This window comes from Choloepus didactylus, chromosome 7 (genome assembly GCF_015220235.1).
Source record: "Choloepus didactylus isolate mChoDid1 chromosome 7, mChoDid1.pri, whole genome shotgun sequence".
Lineage (NCBI taxonomy): Eukaryota > Metazoa > Chordata > Mammalia > Pilosa > Megalonychidae > Choloepus > Choloepus didactylus.
This window is the reverse complement of record NC_051313.1, coordinates 143,953,767-143,974,399: the sequence shown is the minus strand read 5'-3', so window position 1 is coordinate 143,974,399 and position 20,633 is coordinate 143,953,767. Positions and strand designations below refer to the sequence as shown.

At 35.2% G+C, this 20,633-nt stretch overlaps 1 protein-coding gene across 1 annotated transcript in view; it reads right to left on the bottom strand.

Moving 5' to 3' along the window:
* The window catches only part of OFCC1 (orofacial cleft 1 candidate 1), a 332,335-nt gene that overhangs the window by 25,941 nt on the left and 285,761 nt on the right, over positions 1-20,633 (bottom strand). Inside the window, 1 exon segment of the mRNA XM_037844751.1 lies at positions 5,305-5,451. Coding sequence (XP_037700679.1) covers positions 5,314-5,451 — 138 coding nt within the window. The 3' untranslated portion in view covers positions 5,305-5,313.

Genomic DNA, 20,633 nt, shown 5'->3' with positions numbered 1-20,633 from the left:
TAGAAAATACTATTGAAATACTATTGCTTGAGGAGGTTGAATAACTTGCCCAAGGTCACACAACTAATAAGTTACAGAATCAGGGTTTTAATCTGGATATCACTCCAGAGCCCAGGATCTTAACCATTGTGCTGTACTGTCTTATTCATTCATTCATTCAGTCATCTATGTATCACATAACTATTGACTTACTATTTTGAAGTAAACACTGAGGAAGCTATATTTAAGAAATTATGCCATTATAGGAAAGAATGGTAGAAATTTCTCCTCCCCAGGGTCTCACCAGACTGAGGGAATAAATAAGAAATCAAGGAGAGAGGAATCTCCAAACTGCAGTCTGTTCTGGTACCTGGAAACCTCCTTATTGTCCAATATCAAGCAGATCCTGGATCTAACAGTGCCCTGTTTACATGCCACAGGGCAGGAAACGCCAAGACAGATGTTGCTCTGGTCTCCTTGAGAGAACACGGAGCCATAGCCTGTGGTGGGCCTGCTACTCTAGGAAAAACTGACCGCTGATGTTCCCAAGTCTTGGGAAATCCCTTCTACTTCTGGCTAGTTTCAAAGGAACTTTCTGTGACCTCTCTCTTTCCTTCATGAGACACCTAATATCATCTCTTTCATTATCTTACAAATTTAAGAAAGATAGGAAGAACTTAGACTTAGTTTATAATTATCACCTGCAAATTTCCTGAGGCAAAAATACAATGCCTGTGAACTTTCTGGGAATGGGAAAAGAAAGAAAAAAAAAATATAAAAGCACAACACATTTATTAATATCTCAATAAATCATCCTTCCAAATATGCTACATAATAGGCATTTGGACAAAGTGTTGTAGAGGTACTGAAAAAACAACTAACAATTCTTAAAAGATAAAGAACCATTTAGCAATTTCCTAGCATCATTTTAACTCACATCTTATGTGGATTTAGGGATTTTTTTTAAAAATCAAAGCTCTATCCCTAATTGTAGAATATCAAGATTTGATTGCATTTAAAGTATTTTGGGTGTCAGTTGGGTAGGTTAATAATAACAATAATAATAATAAATTTTGTGGGGGGGAGTGGTAATAGAGCCCTTCCTAGATCACTGGAAACAGTACCCAGACCCATATCCTTTACCTTTTACCCCCCACCAACTCCTCACAAATCATAAAGAAGAAAATCTGTGCAAATTCACCATATTCAAATGAAAAGAATTTGGTTTAAAATAAAGGACCAGGCTTGCTTTATTTCATTTAACCAACAACTACTTAGTGAGAACCTACCATTTTCCAAGGCTCTGAGCTGGTAAATTAAGCAGGTTTTCTCAAGAATCGCAAATCCACAAATAGCTATCTTCAAACTATTAGAGTCATGATTTCCCCATCCCTAGAGGTATTCAAGCTTAAGCTAGATGGCCAATTGGAGGTGTGTATTTCACATAGCTGACTGGAACAGATGAAGTTGTATGTGTGTGTGTGTGTGGTTTGTGTACGGGGGATTGTTATTGTTTAAAATATATAGAAAAGACTCTTTCAGAGACATCCTGAATAAGCATTTATAAAATGGAAATGCCATAATGCCATCAAAGCTTTTTCCTCTTCTTATCCAAGCATTATCAGTTGATTTATTTAATAAAACTGAGGACCAAGGAAGTCTGGAAATACAGCTTCCAATAGAATGCTCCCATGCTGTGATTGGTGAAGTGATAAGTAATTTGCTTTTAATGCAAGCACATCCTACTTAGCACCATATTTAAGTGAGGGATGAAAATCACTCATTTTTCATCCACTTGCTTAACTGACACGGTGTAATCTATCTATTGTCACTGAGTTTAATGCAAGGAAAATTTAATAGATCTCACTTTTAAATTTACAGCAAGCATTTAAAATTTTAATTCCTTCATATTTATATTTTTATTCCTTAAAAGACTTGAATGTCAAATGAATAATCTACTTAGGCAATAAAACCACAGTAGGTCTAGCAAAAATGATCCAATAAAGGATTTTTTGTATTTACAGTCTTCAATTATGACTGTATTTTGTATCATGTATTATCTCTATATGAGAACAAATATCAGTGTGAATGAGACAAGTCAAAAGTAACTAACTATAATACTAAAGATGGAGTTCCAATGAAAACACTGAGAAAATATGTATGTGTTTATAGATAAAACACAGCTTGTTTTACTGATAGCTTCTTGAAAAATAAAAATTATCAGCTTTATAAATTATCCTCAGTAGACCTGGAGGAATTGATGAATGAATTCACAGTTATATAGTCTTCCAGAAACATAACTTGAATTGTGAAATAATACATTGCATGGCATATAAATACAGATGATTTACTAAGGGGTCTTTACACAGGTGATTCTGTTAGATTCTTGTTCTTAAAGAGAACTATCTACAAAGACCAAATCCATCTCTCCTTATCCATGAGATTATTATTTTCAGTTTCATAAGATGCCACAGAAAATGAGAAGTTGATTCTAAGAATGAAACACTCCTTTTATCTTCCCTATTTTTCTCTTGAGAACCTAATCTGGCATTTATATTCAGAAAAATAAAAATTAAAAAGGTGCTTTCAAGGTTAATGCAGAAGTGGTGTTTTACTTCCAAGGTAGACAGTACCAGAATCTCATTTCGTGTTGGACTGAGTCATAGGAATGAACCCAAGAATATCAGAAAGATGCTTTTCAACAAGTAGACAGAAGTTTTGAAGGACATGTTAATAACTGTCCTCCACACACAGGTATTCATCTAATGTTATGAAATCCTTAAAATAACTCAAATATTGAAGCTATGACTAATGCTCAGTAAGACAAGTCAATGGTAGGGAAAACAAATATTAAACACCACCACCAAAATAGCAACATTTTACAAATATGTAACAATTCAGGCTTTGCAATAGTACAAATATATTATTAGCAGATATAGTGTGGCCGTGGGCATCTTTTCTGGGGCAGAAAATATTGTTTTTCTCTGCTAAACCCATCCTTCCTTTAGGGCAGCCAATTTCCTAAAGCAGATATGAAAAAGGAAAAAGAAAAATTATTGATTGTTCAATTGCTGATCTCCATATTAGTCATTTGATTCACTGTCATATTGCAGGTTAAATATAAAGTTAAGTGAAATTTGACCTATCCATTTAAATTCTTTCATCCACAAAATTTTGCTGAGCATGGTATTAAGAAATGGGGATGAAACAGTAAATAAATAGACAATGATCACTTCCCACATAGGGCTTAAATTTTAGTGAGGAAAGTGTAAATAAAAGGGACAGCCCTGCAAAATCAGTAAGCAGGTAAAAATCAGTTCAGCAACTGACAATTCAGTGGAAAAAAATATTACTTCTTCAATTGAATTTATTTTATCAATTTGACCTAATAATCTCATGAAAATATAGCTTAAAATGCAAAAGGATACATACATGCAGATTTTATAATATTTGAGCTGATACAGATCTATAATTGAATTTGCATTAATCTATCAGCCCATCCTCACTTACTTTGCCTTCTTCTTTATATCATAAATGGGAACAAAATAAAGACCTGGCCCCAATTTTACGCCTACCTCTCCTCTGTGCCATCTTTCCAACAACAAATATTTACCAGGTCCCTGCATAGTGCCAAGCACTATTCTATGATATGCTAATAAGCAGATAAGTTATCTGTCCACAGGTAACTCAGACTCTAATGAGCAAGGCAAAAGTGTCATTAATCATTAGAATAAAAATCCATAAGTGAAAGTGGAAGTGAGTACTCAGTGATTAACTATGTTTGCAGAGTGGAGATGAGGAAGGGAAGAAATCAGAAGTAATGATAATTTAAGTATCATCTAGAAGGAAGATTGCATTTGCCTGAGGTTAAGAGGTGAGATAATTTAAACTATTTAAACATGTTCTGAAGGTTTATTCATTTTTGAAAAGATTTGTTGACAGAAGTATTAATGTATGTGGATCTGCCTTCAATAATAGCCATAGAGGATGAAAATATAGAGACAATATATACATGAACTAATTTCTGCCAACAGAGGGAACCCCAAGTGCAATCTTAATGCAAACTTCTCTATGTTAGACTGAAGTTGTCATAATAGTTAGATAATGATTAAAGCTGGGGAAGGAAAAAAGTCACCAGGACGGGGTTGTGTTCATGTGTTGCTTAATTACAGGTATTAGTTTTTTAAAAGCAGTTTCATTAAGATATATTCACACAACATACAATCCATCCAAAGTGTACAGTCTGTATATTTACAGAATTGTGCATTCATCACCACAATCAATTTTAGAACACTTTCATTCTCCAAAAAAGAAAAACCCTCAACCCCTCAGCAGTCATCTCTCAACCCCTCTATTCTTCCCCAGCCCTATATAACCACTATTTGATATTTGTATTGAACAATACTTTCAGTTTGAGAGATATGGCTCAAAAAATACTAGTTTGCCCTTCCTTAAAGGTGCAGACATAAGGTCAGAGGGTCTAGATAGCCAGTGTATTTATTGCTCTATAATGAGAATGAAGGATTCTTAATGATTTTTTACAACCCATTGATTCTCTGATGATTCATTGTCCATATGTGATTGTAAATCCCACTCCAAGCCTTCAGTTGAAATTGAGGAAAGAAAGGGAGTTAAGAGAAACTGCTTATACAAGCATTGGAAAGTGGGGTATGCTTCTTTAATCTCTTTAGAAAAAGTTGATGTGAATGCACAAAGTCCAAATCTGAGCAACCAAGTTTGGGATTGATTGTTGTTACCTTAGAATAAAAAATATATGTTCTATAGATAAACTCATTTAAGTAACTTGATTTTTTTGGTTGTGGCTTAATTTTCCCCATTATTTTTCCTTCTAGGACAGGGAATTTACCTAGACTTGTTCATATCATCTTCTAATCTCATCCTTTATTTCCTCCCAATGAAAGGGTCTTACTATAAAAGAATGTTAGAACAGCATCACACTCTTCTTAAAATCCCAGAGTAGCCAAGTAGCTCTTCCTAAGCTAACAAAGATGAAGATGGTTTCTATTCTCTCAGAAAACATAATTGAAGTGATCATGGCTGTCAGCTGTTCTTTTCAAGACCTGTTATTGACATTTAGTAACATGTATTGACATTTTATTGACATGTATTGACATGTAACATTGTCATGCTATTGACATTATAAGGCAGTAAAGTTATAAAGGAAAGTGGACTTAGTCTTCTCACCATGCCTTGTGTACCATGGTGGAGCTTTAGGACAAGAATAAAGAAGTGGTCATGGGTGGCATTCAGATTTATATTCATATTCAGCAATAACTTCAATATTTTATCAGTGGTGAAAAATACCTTTCCATTTTAATGGATTCTTTTCATTTCTCTTGGTTTAATATCAAAGGAGTCTCCTGATACAGTGTTCATTTCATTTATGTGTTCCTGAATAGCTGTGATCACGTCCCCGTGGATAAAATTTATGGCACTGATATCACCAAACACCTGAAAAGGGATGATCAAATGGGAACATATTACTTATGATGTTTAAAAGAAGTATTTAGGTGAAATGAGCAGAAGCGTTATTTTTTCCTATCTTTCCCACTGGTATTATAGATTGAAAATCCCCCAGCATGCCACACTGTTATCTTAAACCTACAGTTTAACAGCAGCTTACAATTTAGGTTTTATGGTTCAGTTCCATTTCTGACCTTTACAATAACTTTATAACAACCCAACCAAAAACATAAAGTAGAAATTGTATGAATACATTTACTAATATAGAACACAGGGTCATAATTAGCAACTTAAATACATTTGAAAAAAATGAATTCTCTTAATTCTACTGAAATAAAAAATGTCAAAATCTAATCCAAGACTGGGATATTCTTTTCTGCTGTTAATAACTTTTGTGTGATGAAATCATAGAAAATAAAAACTGTGGAGGGAAAACACAGGACAGCATTCCCTTTTGTAAGAACTCATTGTCCCTAGAGAAGCTCTCTGTGTATACAAAGGCAAATTATCTTTGAGCACAACTAGCAACCATGCCAACATCCTGTTTTTCATGTCACACACAGTTTGGGTTTATGCCTAGGCTGTTATAATAATCACCAATTTCACTGACTTCATATGTTCTGTCTACATCTTGAAGGTATCTAATATTTTTAAGCAATCCACTGAAGAATTGTTTTCCCCCAGAACCGTATGGCATCTTTAACTGAAGGCTATCCAGACGAGAAAGGCAAGAAGTCACTACAACATCTAAATTGTCAAGCAATGTATTTCCCTGGATAGAAAAGAGGTCATCCTGCTTTTCTGACAACCTCTTCTTCTGGTAATAGCAGCCATTTTCTCTTTCTACAACTACTCTAGCATCTCTGAATAGGGCTATAAATCAGGTAGGTAGCCAATCAGAAAGTCTCATGATCCAGGACATAAGCAGTTCTCCAGGGTGGGAAAATTGAGAGAGGTATCAACTGGGATACTAGAGAAAGAAAATCTCCTTCCATGATAGTACGAAGAGTGATAAAAGCCTAGAGCTACCCTACCATGTGAAGAAAATATGCCCAAGAATGAAGCTAATACATAAAAATATGATGGGAGCAGAGAAGGACAAAGAGAAAAGAGAGAGAAAAATTGATTAACTGATTTGATAATATCCTTTGAACTTCTGAATTCAGCCATCTCATCAGAATATCTATAATAATTCCCATTTATATGAGTTAAGAGTTAAAAGATACCTTTTGTTATTAAGCAGAAATAGGTAAGATTTTTTACATATGCAACTAAATAGTTTGAGAAAAATGGATATCCTGGGACACCTTGATTTTTCCTTTCCCATTGAATCTCTCCAGCCAGTCCTTCTTAGAGTCTACTTCCTCCACTGGACTTCCATCACCTTTTCATTTATTTGCTTCCCTGTCATTCCTCTTAACAATCTCTTATATTTATTTTTACATAGGCCCTTTTCCTACATCTTTGAATATGATCTACTAAATCCTATGTTTGTTAGAAAATTTTCTGTGCACACAGCATTTATTTAGATGGCTTCTCTTCTTTCTCTTCAAGACTACCTGAAAATGAGAGAATAACAATTTCAGAACTTTTCCTTGCCTCTTCAGATAACCTTCCTTTCTGGACACTCATGTGGTCCATCATGCCAATCATTCTCCGAACTTCTGAAATGCACATTCCTAATATCAATGAACAAATTGGGTGGCGCTCAGCTATCACCAAAATTACGAATTCCAATCTGACACGGTTACTTTCTCCTAAGTTTTCTATCACTTACAATCTTTCTTTGTTCATGAGAATTATATTGAGAGAAACAACCTTGATCATCATTTTATCTTCTAGGAAATGAATCACAGGGCAGTAGTATGTCTTTACTGATGGGATTTCTGCTTGGGTAGATCATCAGCAAGAATTACTAACAAGAATTCTGCAACTTGAAAGGAAAAGACAGGCTCTCCTATGTTGTGTGAAGAAATGAAGAGCATCAGTAAGGGTAACTTTGAGGGTAAACACAAAACCCAATAGTATTGTATTCTCAATATACAACTCCACTATTTATTTCCTGTAAGAGTTAAAATACAATTGGACAAGAAAAAGGCATATTTCCTGATAATGGACATGCAAAATATGAAGCAGTAAAGTGGTACAGAAACATAAAGAGGGGAAACAGAGAGATAGGAGAGAAAGGAAAGTGTATGCTATTGAAGCTAAGTTGGTATGTTTTCAAATTAGCAGTTTAAAGATGTAGGTTGTTGTTAGATCCCAGAAGAAGAAACTAACATGTAGAAGGAGTTTCTAACCCAGGGGCCCCGCACCTTATCTCACAAGGAAACAGGTGCCCCATAAACTAAAGAATGAAGGCTCTTCAAAGCTGTTCAAGGCTGTTCCAGCCACAGTGGCACCTCAAAGATGGGTAAGGCAAGGTCAGAAATGCCCATAAGATGAACAACCAAAAAGGCCTGCTCTCCCTAGTGAGATAATGCAGCTGCTTTCCTAAAAAAGAACATTGTCTCAGAACTCTACCAACCAATCAGCCCAAAACTAGATAAGCACTTACCCAATCGAGGCACAGAACACCACAGCAGGCACCCTTTTTACGTTAAAAAATGCTGCTCTCGGATAGAGAGCTGGAGCCATTATCTTTCTTTCTTTCTTTTCGCTGGCTCCCACCTGCTTTCTTCCTCTAATAAATCTTAAACTTTATACTTAAACTTTGACTCATTGCATTGTGTGGATTCCTGAACAACTCAGACCTAACAGTTGTGTGATATACACTCCAGGGTAACCACAAAGAAAGTATTTAAAATATATACAGAAAGAGAAATGAGAAAGGAATCATTCAGATACATCCCAAAAGATGAACTATACAGAAAAGGATGTTGCAATAAAGGACAAGAAAGGCAAATATATATATACACCAAATATATATATAACCAAAGGGCACAATGGTTGAAGTAAGTACTGACTTCACAGTAATAACATTGGATGTTAATGGATTAAACTCCCCAATCAAAAGACACAAATTGGCAGAATGGACCAAAAAAAGTTGAACCAAATATATGTTGCTTACAAGAGACCCACCTTAGACCCAAAGACACAAATAAATTGAAAGTAAAAGGATGAAAAAAGATATTCTATACAAATAGTAACCATAAAAGAGCTGGGATAGCTATACTAATATCTGACAAAAGAGACTTTAAGTCAAAAGCTGTTATAAATAAGAGACAAAAAAGGACATTATGTATTAATAAAAGGGGAAATCCACCAAGAAGAAATAACAAACATCAAAATTTTGCACCTAACCATGGTGTCCCAAAATACATGAGGCAAACACTGGCAAAACGGAAGGAAGAAATAGACACCTTTACAATAATAGTTGGAGACTTCAGTATACCATGAGCACATAGAAAGAAGATCAATAAGGAAACAGAGAACTTGAATAATATGATAGATGAACTAGATCTAACAGACATATACAGAACACTGCACCCCAAAACAGAAGGATGGACATTCTTCTCAAGGGCACATGGATCCAGGATAGACCACATGTTGGCTGACAAAACAAGTCTCAATACATTTAAAAAGATTGAAATTATACAAGCATTTTCTCTGACTATAATGGAATGAAGCTTGAAATCAAAACAGGCAAATAATTTGAAAATCCACAAATATATGGAAGTTAACACACTTTTAAATATCAGTGGGGCAAAGAAGAAATTGCAAGGGAGATCAGTAAATATCTTGAGAGGAATGAAGAAAAGAACACAATATATCAAAACTTATGGGATGCAGAAAAGCAGTGCTGAGAGGGAAGTTTAGAGCACTAAACACCTACATTAAAAAAGAAAGAGCTAAAATCAGAGACCTAACTGTATACCTGGCAGAACTGGAAAAAGAATAGCAAACTAATCCCAAAGCAAGCAGAAGGAAAAAATGACAAATATTAGAGCAGAAATATATGAAATTGAGAGAAAAAAAAAAAAAAAACACAGAGAATTAACAAAACCAAAATTTGGTTCTTTGAAAAGATCAATAAAATTGAGAAACCCTTAGCTAGACTGAAAAAGAAAAAAAAATAGAGAAGATGCAAACAAATAAAATCAGACACTACAGGGGGTACACTACTAATGACCCCTCAGAAATACAAAACATCATAAGAGGATACTGTGGACAATTGTATACCAACAAATTAGACAACCTAGATGAAATGGACAAATACCTAGAAACACATCAACTAAACTGACTCTAAAAGAAATAGAAGATCTCAGCAGACCCGTTATAAGGAAAGAGATTGAATCAGTCATCAGAAACCTCGCAATAAAGAAAAGCCCATGATTCACAGGTGAATTTTACCAATCATTCCAAGAAGAAATAATGCCAATCCTGCTCAAACTCTTCCAAAAATATTTAATAGAATGGAACACTACCTAACTCATTCTATGAGGCCAACATCACCCCAATATCAAAGCCAGATGAGGATACTTCAAAAAAAAAAAAAAAAAAAAGAAAGAAAGAAAAACAAAAGAAATAGAAAAAGGAAAAAGAAAATTGCAGATTGATTTCTCTTTTGAATACAGATACAAAACTCCTCAACAAAATACCTGTAAATCAAATCCAAAAGCACATTAAAAAAAATTATACACCATAATCAAGCTGGTTTTATCCCAGGTATGCCAGACTGATTCAACATAAGAAAATCTATTACTGTAACATTAACAAGTTGAAGGGAAAAAACCATATGATCATCTCAATTGACGCAGAAAAAAGCATCTGACAAAATCCAGCATGCTTTCTTGATAAAAACACTTAGAAAAATAGGAATAGAAGGAAACTTCCTCAATGTGATAAAGGGCATATACGAAAAGCCCATAGCTAACATTGTTCTCAATGGTGAAAGACTGAAAACTTTCCCTTTAAGATCTGGAACAAGATAAGGATACCCACTGTCACCACTGTTATTCAACATTGTACTGAAAGTTCTAGCCAGAACAGGTAGGCAAGAAAAAGAAATAAAAGGCATCAATATTTGAATGGAAGAAGTAAAATTTCCACTATTTGCAGGTGACTTGATCCTATATACAGAAAGTCCCAAAAAATTGACAACAAAGGTACTAGAGCTACTAAACATATTCAGCAAAGTGGCAGGATACAAGGCTAAGATGAAAAAAATCAGTAATGTTTCTATACATAGTAATATGCAATCTAAGGAGGAAATCAGGAAAAAAATCTATTTACAATAGCAACTAAAAGAGCAACTATCTAGGAATAAATTTAATCAAAGATATAAAGAACCCATCTATCTCTCAGTTTCAGAGAAGACTATTTCATACCCCCACACCCACTCTTTCTTCAACCCTTCAGCCCTTCCTCACCACATCTCATACATTTTATTTCCAAGAGAAAAAAGAGGCTCCTTTCTGAGGAAATCTTTTCATTTGTCCCTTAGGTCCTATCTCATTTTGTCTCCTTTTGGAATTGTCTCCTCTTTCCAGTCTGAGAACTTTGCCTCCACTCTGCTGGGTTACTCTTATTAGCATAAAAATACCTATAATATCTCCCATCTTTAATAAAATAAACAAGAGCAGCTGTAAGATTACTCTTGATGTCCACATGGCTTTCCAGTTACAGGCTGATTTCTCTTCTCCTCTTGTGTAGTAAGAAATTTGGCCTCACCTAAAGAGAGATCTGGCCATTCTCCCTGTTCCTGGGATATAACCTCTAAACTTCCTGGAATATCCTCCAGTAATAAGAGTGTCTTTATTATTCATGTTAAGCATCAGACATTATTTTTTGTTTGCTTGACTATAGAGTGGAGGAATGAGACATGGGAGAACTGGTCTCCCCAAGCCAAAGCAAATGAGCCAGGAAGTAGCAATCATCTCCATGAACTAGGAAGAGAAAAATCACATCTATTAGCCCAAGAAAGAAGTTCAGCTGTTTGATCTTAGATATGAGTAGAAACAGTTCCAGAGAAACCTCAGCATCTCCACATACAGGGCAGGTCCATACAATGCAGAAAATCATAGCAGAGCAGTTTCAAACAAAAATCAGTCCCAAAATAACAATTCCCAGGCAAACACAAATGTGAAAGTCCCCCACCATGACATTTCATATGCCAGAGAATGTATAAATCTTCCCAGGAATGTAACCCCCACTGAAGATGACCTCAAAGGCAAAAACTTCAGGAGAAAGTTGAAACGGACATTAAATACGCTTAAATTTTCAAACAGTTAAAGGAAGAAACAGAATCTATGAAGAAAAAAAAAGCCATTATGAAAAATCACACAGATTTACATACCACTCAATAGGTGAGCTAATTAATTCATTAGGCAGAGCTAAAGAGAGAACTAGTGATTTGGAAGTCCAATCTAAGGAAATCACTCAGAACGTTGCTGAGAGCTAGAGAGAGACAAAGAGAGAGAGAGAGAGAGAGAGAGAGAGAGAGAGAGAGAGAGAGAACCTAAAAGAGAATTCAGAAGCACAGAGTCTAGAAACCAAAAATTCCAAAAGGAGTTCCAAAACAAGAGAATGAATGGTCAGATAACAGATAAAGGAATAAAGGCTGAGATTTTCCAGAATTTAGAAAGGCATATATCCTTAAGCTGAATAATTGAATCAAGTTCTTTGCAGAGTAACTAAAAAGAAACTCTCACATGTATAGGTCAAAGCGCACCTGTAAAATCACAAGGACAAAAATACAAACCAACAAGCTCTCAGTGAGTAAAGATTATTTGGCTACCCTAGGATAACAAATCAAAGCAATACAGACTTCTCATTGGGTAACAACAGCTGTTGGACTACAATGGATTAATATATTCAAAGTGCTGAGGGAAAATAACTATCCATTTGGGATTCTATCCCCCATTTGAACTGAAGGCAAATATAAACACATTCTGAGAATTTTTTAAAGTTTTCCCCATATACCCCTCACTGAAACAACTCTTAAAAGGAATTCTTCAGCAGGAAGCAAATAAACCCCTAATATGACCTGAAGTCTCTATTTAGCTTACAGACACAAATATGCTTTGTTTTGCCCTCAACATTTTAAACGATTGAATGGACTTATAAAAATTAAGAAATGCCTGACACAATCAAGATTTCTCATTTCTCTTTTTCAAAAAATGAAGATCTGGTCACACTGAGCCCACATTCTCATGTGAACTTGGGGTTGGGTCTGATAGCAGCTGCTCTCCTTAGACAGCAGGTGCAGCAGGTGATGGTTCTCATCTCTCACATACCTGCTTGCAAATGGACTTTAGGCTAGCCAGCTTCACCCAGCTAATTTACCTGCCCAATCCCTGTAGATATTCAAGATTAGATTTATGACCTTCAAGTTTTGGGAGGAAAACAAGCTTTGGCGTATGACACGGCTGAGATGAAAGCTGATCAGGGCCCCGTCACTGTGTTGTCAGTAGTTTATGATTGCGCACTCACAGATTGCAAGCGTGGGACATCACGGTGGCAGTGCCAGGTAATGTGAGTAGCAAGTGATTTCTGCAGTGACAGACAAGGCTCTTTCAGGCTGTGCAGAGATGGCTTTCCACGGTGACACCCACAGCAGTGAACTTACAGCACAAGTAAGTTCCAGGATGACCCTGGATTTCTTAGAAATTTTGTGGGCTAAAACAAACCTGAAGAAAGAGGGAGTGAATTGCCTGCTAATAAGGGAGGTATATCCTTAAGTGTCAAATGGGAAAAGTAAAAGTGTCTTTATTTACAATCTTGCTGGTGTGATGGGATCATATCCAGCCTCCAAAAAGCGCACAAAACTAATAAAGCTTCAGTGCAAAGCCATTAAAAATAAGGCAAGGAGGAGGGGGAAGAAGAAAGAAAAGATAGAAAGAGCATTCTTGAAACAAATTCTGATTTAGTTTGCCCACTTACTATAGAGTACACATCACACTAACTCAGTGACTGCAGCAACGCAGCGATATGTGGGGAACTCATTATGGTTCTCAAATGAAATGGATTTTTTTCCTCCTGAATGGAATTCAGATTGCTACACCTGAAGCAGAGCAATCTGAATTAGGGGAGGAGGTCTATTAAAATTAGATTAAAACTGTAGATTTCAAAAATAGAGCTAGAACTGAGTTATAGGTTGAAGGAACGTCATTTCAGAGAAAGGATGTTTTGTGTTTTAAAAAGTAGAGCACTTAAGTTAATTTCCTAGAAAGGGTAAATAAACTAATCGCTGACGTTTGGATTTATACTCTGGTAGTTGTGGCCTTGCCTCTCCTCACCAGCTGGGAAAATTACACACCAAAGCCACAGTCCTTTCATTTTTGCAAAAGTGTACTTTACCCAGTTGTAAAATATTCAATGTTCTTAAGATTAAATATCTGAATATTGCTTCTGAAGGAACAGCTGTCACCTTAAATCTAAAGTCTAGTTTGTTTACTGGCTGTATTTTATATCCTTTAGAAAATGACACAAAATGGCAATAAAATCATTGTAAGTATTCTACAGAGGAATATAAATGCCCTTTGGTTACAGTGTACATATCTTTATACATAATTCCAGTTTATTTTCCCAGGAATTATGTTAAATATGTAAAAAGCCTTTTCTCATAAAGGTAAAAATGCTAGATGTTTCCAAGCTGTAGTTTAGCATTAGCGTCAAGATTGCTTCGGAAAATAAGGTACTGTTGTTGTTTTTATTTCATTCCTTTTAAGTGTCACTCAGCATACTGTATGTGATATTGCCCATAAAATGCACTTACATGATTTGATGTCAGTGTTTTAGACAATGTCAGTGAGATTAAAAATGATTTATACGACGTGAATATGTAAAAATAACTGATTCTGAGCAACTGGTTTTTATATTATTTTATCATATTAGTATCAAATAATTTGTTCTGCTTATTATGGAAGAATTGTTCCATAAACTAAAAATGGAGGAACTAAGACTATCTATAGATTCTTAGGGAGAAGAAATAAATATATTTACATATAGTTCTTAGATCAATATTGATACAATTATGGAATACACCAAAATATTTTCATAATATTTATGTATATGAGAAGTGTAAGAAGAAATAATTATACTTAGAATTATTTTACTTAATTTTTTATCATGAGTGAATTTTCTTTGACCTTTAAAGAAATCAGTATTAGGCAGCCTTATCAAATGGAGTTAAGATAAAAATCACTGAATAGCAACATCATGGCACGTTCTGAAAATGTTCAATTCAAGTATTGACTTTGGGATACATGGATGTCAAATATATTTATAATGTCAAAACTTAAAAATTTTCCAAATATTATATTAACAAGATTAATATAGGAAAAGAAGCACAAAAATGTTTTCATATTTAGAAATTCACTCATTAAGAAACTATTTCCAAAATCCAATTAAATGAGAAAGAAACATGTATGGAAGTAAAAGAAAACATTTTTATTCAAGGTAAAATGTTTCAATCTTTACCAATAATACAATAAAGATTTCACCTCTACAATGTTTCTGCTAGACATTTAACCATGCATTTTAGTTAATATGCCAAGGCTTATTTTTTAAACTGCTTCTTTATCTTTAATATACCTTTTAAATTATTTCCTATGACTTCATATATTATGAAAGTTTTCTTTATACAATACATCATATACATATATATATATGTATTATTTCTGATAGTTATATGCATTCAATAATAGGGCCATTATTTTCTACAGCTTTCATAATTGACAATTATTTGGAGATGGAAAGGAAATGTAAAATGCTGAAAATTATTTTATGTGTAAGAGTATTTTCAAAAAACAGGTAGCTGATCTGATCATTCTTTTTCTGATTCAGTAAACATAAATAAAAATATGAGGTTTCTAAAAAGTGGGAATTATTAACAAATGATTATTTCAAACTACAAGTACAAATGAAGTGTAGAGAAACTGAACAATTTATAAGCTTGGACAATATTAGTTATTTTTAAAACAATGCAGAATCTCTAATGTGTTTCTAAAATCACATCTAGTACAAAATGAATGAAATAAGAATAGCTCATGTTTTTCTAAGGAAACTGAACATAGCTATATTAAAATTAATTTAGTCATTATAAGTTAAGTAATATTTTTGAAACTCTCACAATATCTTTGAAATATTCAGCTTTTAAAAAGTAAATCACTGTATTTCAAGAAAATATATCTGAATCTGTTGTATTTATTTTTAAATTATACAATGATTGGCTTAAAAGAACTGTATAATTTTTCCTCTTCCAGATTACCAAAGATACATGTAAAAATGATAGAAGCCTGAGTTGAGAATCTTCCTCCCTAGTTTTGTGAAAAGCAAATCTTTTCATAGCAAGTTGCACTGACCTAATTATTATAGACAAATAAAATCACTCCTTTTGACACACATATATACAAATAATAATTTTGTCAAATAAGTTTTAAAAGGGGGTAAATTCCTATATGCATGTAAATGATTGTTACATATGTCTATCTAAGACTTTTCGAGCTGGTATTACAGAAATATCTTATAAGTGACATTATATTCTAATTCTAGTCTGATAACTACTTGAATTCCTCCTTGCTCATATATTCTGTTTCTTTTAATATGCTGATTATAATAAGGTCCAAGTTTTAAATATAAGGAAATGATGACCTTTGACAATTTTACTGAAACGTTTAATCATATCATTCTTAGTGACAGGAAAAGACAAAATATTATTAGGACCTTCTTTATAAAACACACAATAACAACAAAAATTCAATAAAAGTGGCAACTGTTATGTTTGAATCTGAAAACACCAGAAGCAAAAGATAATAGTGAAATTAATCTTTTTGGCAATATTTTATGCAATACTATAACCATTACTATTACTGCTTCTTTTATAATGTACATTTTCTTCATTAGTAGATAAGCAAATGTGACCAAAGATGTGCCGCAACTTCTCATGTAGGTGTTACATACAAAGCGTATATTCTGAATTTTTTAAATTTGGGAAAGAAAATGTGACTTGCTTCCAAATGCCTAAATCAATAAATTCCAAAATTTTTCTTTAGACCAGCTTAAAATGCTGCATGATAGGAAATACAAGGGCAACTGTGCTCTTTCCCATGAGCAGTGATTTTCAACAAAAGGAAAAATTGATGGAGTAATTCCGTCCCTTTAATTGATATCATTACAAGATATCATCAACAATTTGCATACGTTTAATGAATGTTTTCTATAGGCCAACTTTCTGGTATTTTTCTATTGATTGATTTCCTCTTCTACAGTTTGGTGCATATTTCACACACAAACACACCCTGCAAATTGGCCATGGTAAAAGATAGCTATGGGAATTTCCAAATATATTAATTATCTTTTCTGAAGCACATTAAAATGGCAGAGTTAAATCTGAAAAATGCTCAGTTTTTTTTTTACAAGGTTTTGCCCTGCAGTGCATTCATTCCTTGAAGGACAAAATGGTTTCCTCCTTCCCCCTACATTGATTCAAATCTTCGTGCAGACTTGCAGTTTACAGGTAACTTAATATGCTCTCTTCTCATTGAGCATAAAAAGTCTGAAGTCGTCTCTCTATACCTGCTCTTTGCACCATGTGGTCCCTCAATTCCATGAGCAGAAGAAAAATCAAGAGTCTGATTAAAACGCATTTCATCATAAAATTGTGTTTCGGTTTTTCGTTTTCCCCTTTCTCCTCCTGCTGCTTTCTATCAGCAGAGCACTTAACAACCCCTAATTGGTTAATCTGTTATTTAGGCAAGTATTAATATTCTCATTTTGCAGACAAGGAACCAGGCCTCCTGCTGTGCATCCCCTGGCCCTGGGTAAGGAGCTCTTCAGATGGGAGATACAAAGTAGGTGAGCCTGTCCTCGGGAGACCCAGCTGCTTGCCTAAAGCCGCACAGCAGGTGCGCCTGCTTCTGTCTCCGAGTTCCTGACTCCCGGTTCTCCGCCCAGGCCACCAGGCGACACTGCCTCTAATGACAAAACCCCGTTTTCCCATTCCGCCCCAATGAATGCTCCAAGGACTTTCTTAATTGCGACTGATACCCTGGGATTGGGAAGCTTATTTGTTACTTGATGAATCTGCACCATTCTTGCCTGGGTTTCTAGGTTTTGTAGCACGGCAACTTCAGAGTAACTTTGTTCTTACTGAATACCTCGAGCTATCCCTACCTACCGAACAAAGAGACAAAGCGTAGCTCTGAAGTGTATATGGCATTCATGGAGCCCAGAGGGGCTGGTAAAATAGAATTAAGGAATGGACCAATGACCATCCCTGACAAGCTGTGGAGGGGATTTTTTTTTTTTTTTTCCCCAAAGGCAAAGGCTTACATAAAATACTGTAAGGGCTGTGGCATCTTGTGTCACAAGCCTGGATGAAAAAAAAATGTAATAGCCCAAACAAAAATTCACAGGAAAGATTGTTTTTAATACCATCTCTATTTCAGAATTTATGCTCTTGAAATCTGACCTCTTCAGTGCAGAAATCATTCTCTTCTAAAAGCATAGCTTTCCACAAAAACAAAAACTTGAAAAATAAATCTCTTCAAACTCGATTTGCTAGGGTTTTATTGAGAAAAAAAAGGAACAAGATAATACGTGACCTATATTTCATGTCAGAATTATGAGAGGCTTTGAAATCACTCTAGTCACAAGTTAGAGCCCTGTTAAATGCAAAATGAATTTAGATAACTAGATACCCTATTTAAAATCTTGCAGGAACAGAGTTCATGTTGGAGGGGTGAGGCAAGATTTCATCTGTTTTTGGTTTGAATTGATTGCCATGATCTAATTGGTAAATAAAATAGGCCTAGAAACAGGTACCTATGTTCTAGATTAAAGGAACATTTCTTAAAGTTTTAAAATTATGGCTCATAAATGGTCACCTACTTGGTTTAAAGTTAACTTCAGCCCTAGAATTCCTTATCTCTATACTAGGTGCATAGTAGATGCTCAAAGAAATCTATTAGATTGCATTGAATTTCTGGATTCTGAATCATGCTACATGATTAGCAATTAGGCACCATTGAGATCCTTTCCTGTCCATCCCACATTATGTAAAGTAAGGGGTCCTATATTTAGGAAATGGCTTTGGCCCTCTAAATAATACCTGTAAGATACATACAGCACATTGGTTGGATATTCTGTTATGGGGAGAAACAGGTATGTGTCTCTGGGCCTATTTTATTTACCAATTAGATCATGTCAATCAATTTAAACCAAAAACGGATGAAATCTTGCTTCACCCCTCCAACATGAACTCTGTTCCTGCAAGATTTTAAATAGGGCATCTAGTTAGCTAAATTCATTTTGTATTTAACAGGGCTCTAACTTGTGACTAGAATGATTTCTACCATGTGCTGATATCAATGCCTGTATCTTTGGGAAAGATAATACATGGATTTAATTCATCAGTCAAGTCACAAATAACAAGTCTCAAATCCTTTCCCATTGCAGGTTTTATAGCTCAAAAGGCCAATCATAGATGTGGCATTACCTGTAAGGGGTGAGGAGAGGCATACGACAAAGAAAATAGGAAATATTTCAAATAGCCGGACAGGCTATTGAAAGAAAATTTGCGTAAGCCCCAATTTGCTCTGGGGCTGTTTTATTGTTCTTGCCTTATAAGAGCCACAATTTAACACAGGAAACCAATTGAGAAAGGCTAAATAGTAGATCTTTTACTCGTGGTAAGTCTAATTTGCATTAGAGAAGGTGCAAAGGGGATGGGTCTGTTTGAATAGGATTTCATAGATTTTATAGAGCAGGAACTTGTCAACCAAAGCATGAAGAATGGGTTGAGACTGAACTGCACACTAAGAACAGGCAGACACATCAAATCCTTTGCATGTGCTGGGAGCTGAAAAAGGGGAAAGCCAATTTAACATTTGCTAGACTTTCAACCGGGCACACGCTCTTACCAGTGCCCCTTCCTCTTTATCCAGGGGCAGGTCCACCATTTGTATCGTGTGATACAATGCAGTGGCATGGAAACCAGGCAATGAACAGTCAGGTCAAAAATACCTATTGCTACAATGCTCAATTCTTCCAGAAATGAGTTTATTATTAGTATAATATTACTATTAGTGCTTGGAAAAAATGTTTACAAGTTGAGTGAGTTTACCTGTGCGTGATCCATAATACTAGGCAATCTCCATTGCACCTTTATTTTTAAAGAGCTCAAAGTCGTTTATAGATGTTATCTCATTAATCTGCCCAAATCCCTAAGAGGGAGGTGGTGTACGTATTCATAACCCAGTTTTACAGATGAAGAAATAGGCAGAGTAGTGGGAAATGACTAAGCCAAGGTTATGGAACAAATGAATAAGTGACATGGAGCCATGACTCCAAAGGTTCGATGACTGCTTGGCTTTGGGGGCTGTGCCATCTCACATCTGGGCTCTCCATTCTACAGAAGATATTCTGTGGCATATGGACACACATCCCTGGGCTCCTGGCTTTTCATGTTATAACAGTGCATAGTGTGCAAACAGGTTTAAGCACATGCCTATGCAAATATAAAAAAAAAAAAAATGAAGATGTGGCTGTTTTGTTCAGCAAGGAGGTTCCTAATGCAGATGTTTCAGATGTCTGAAAAGGATCATATGCAGAAATGCCAAAAGGTGCCTGTGACCCAAGCTCCAAATAATTACACTTGATAGGGTCATTATCTTCCTACCTGCTGCCCGGTACAAGATATGCAGTTCCCTCTTGCATTACACCTTGGTAAAGGAGAGAGGAGGGCGATCTGATGGGGAGTCTCTGGGCACATATGTGCTTTCCTGAGTAATGTCTATGGAGCCAGTGAACTCTCTAAAAAATGTTGGGAGCTAGACCATTAGATAGGATATGCCCCTATCTACAAGATTGGAAGCTAAACAATTTGGAATTTTTTCAAGGTTTACATTGAAAGGGATTTGAAGACACACTTATGTTGACTTCATAACAAAAATGACAGTGGCTCATGTCTATAGAGAAGATGTGGTGGGAAGAGAAATTCTTACTCTTCACAAATTCTTACCAAATAGGATCGGGCCACTGTTAAGTGATTTGCATACCAGCAAGAGCAGGGAGCCTAATTTACCATCTCCTCCATCCTTCATTTCCACCAAATAATTAGAAACAACACTCCTTCAGCCTTCCTGAAGGAAAAAGTGCCAGATTTCAACGCACCGTCAAGTTCAGATCCTGAGAATATTGCAGAACGTGAGTTTTTTGTTTGTTTT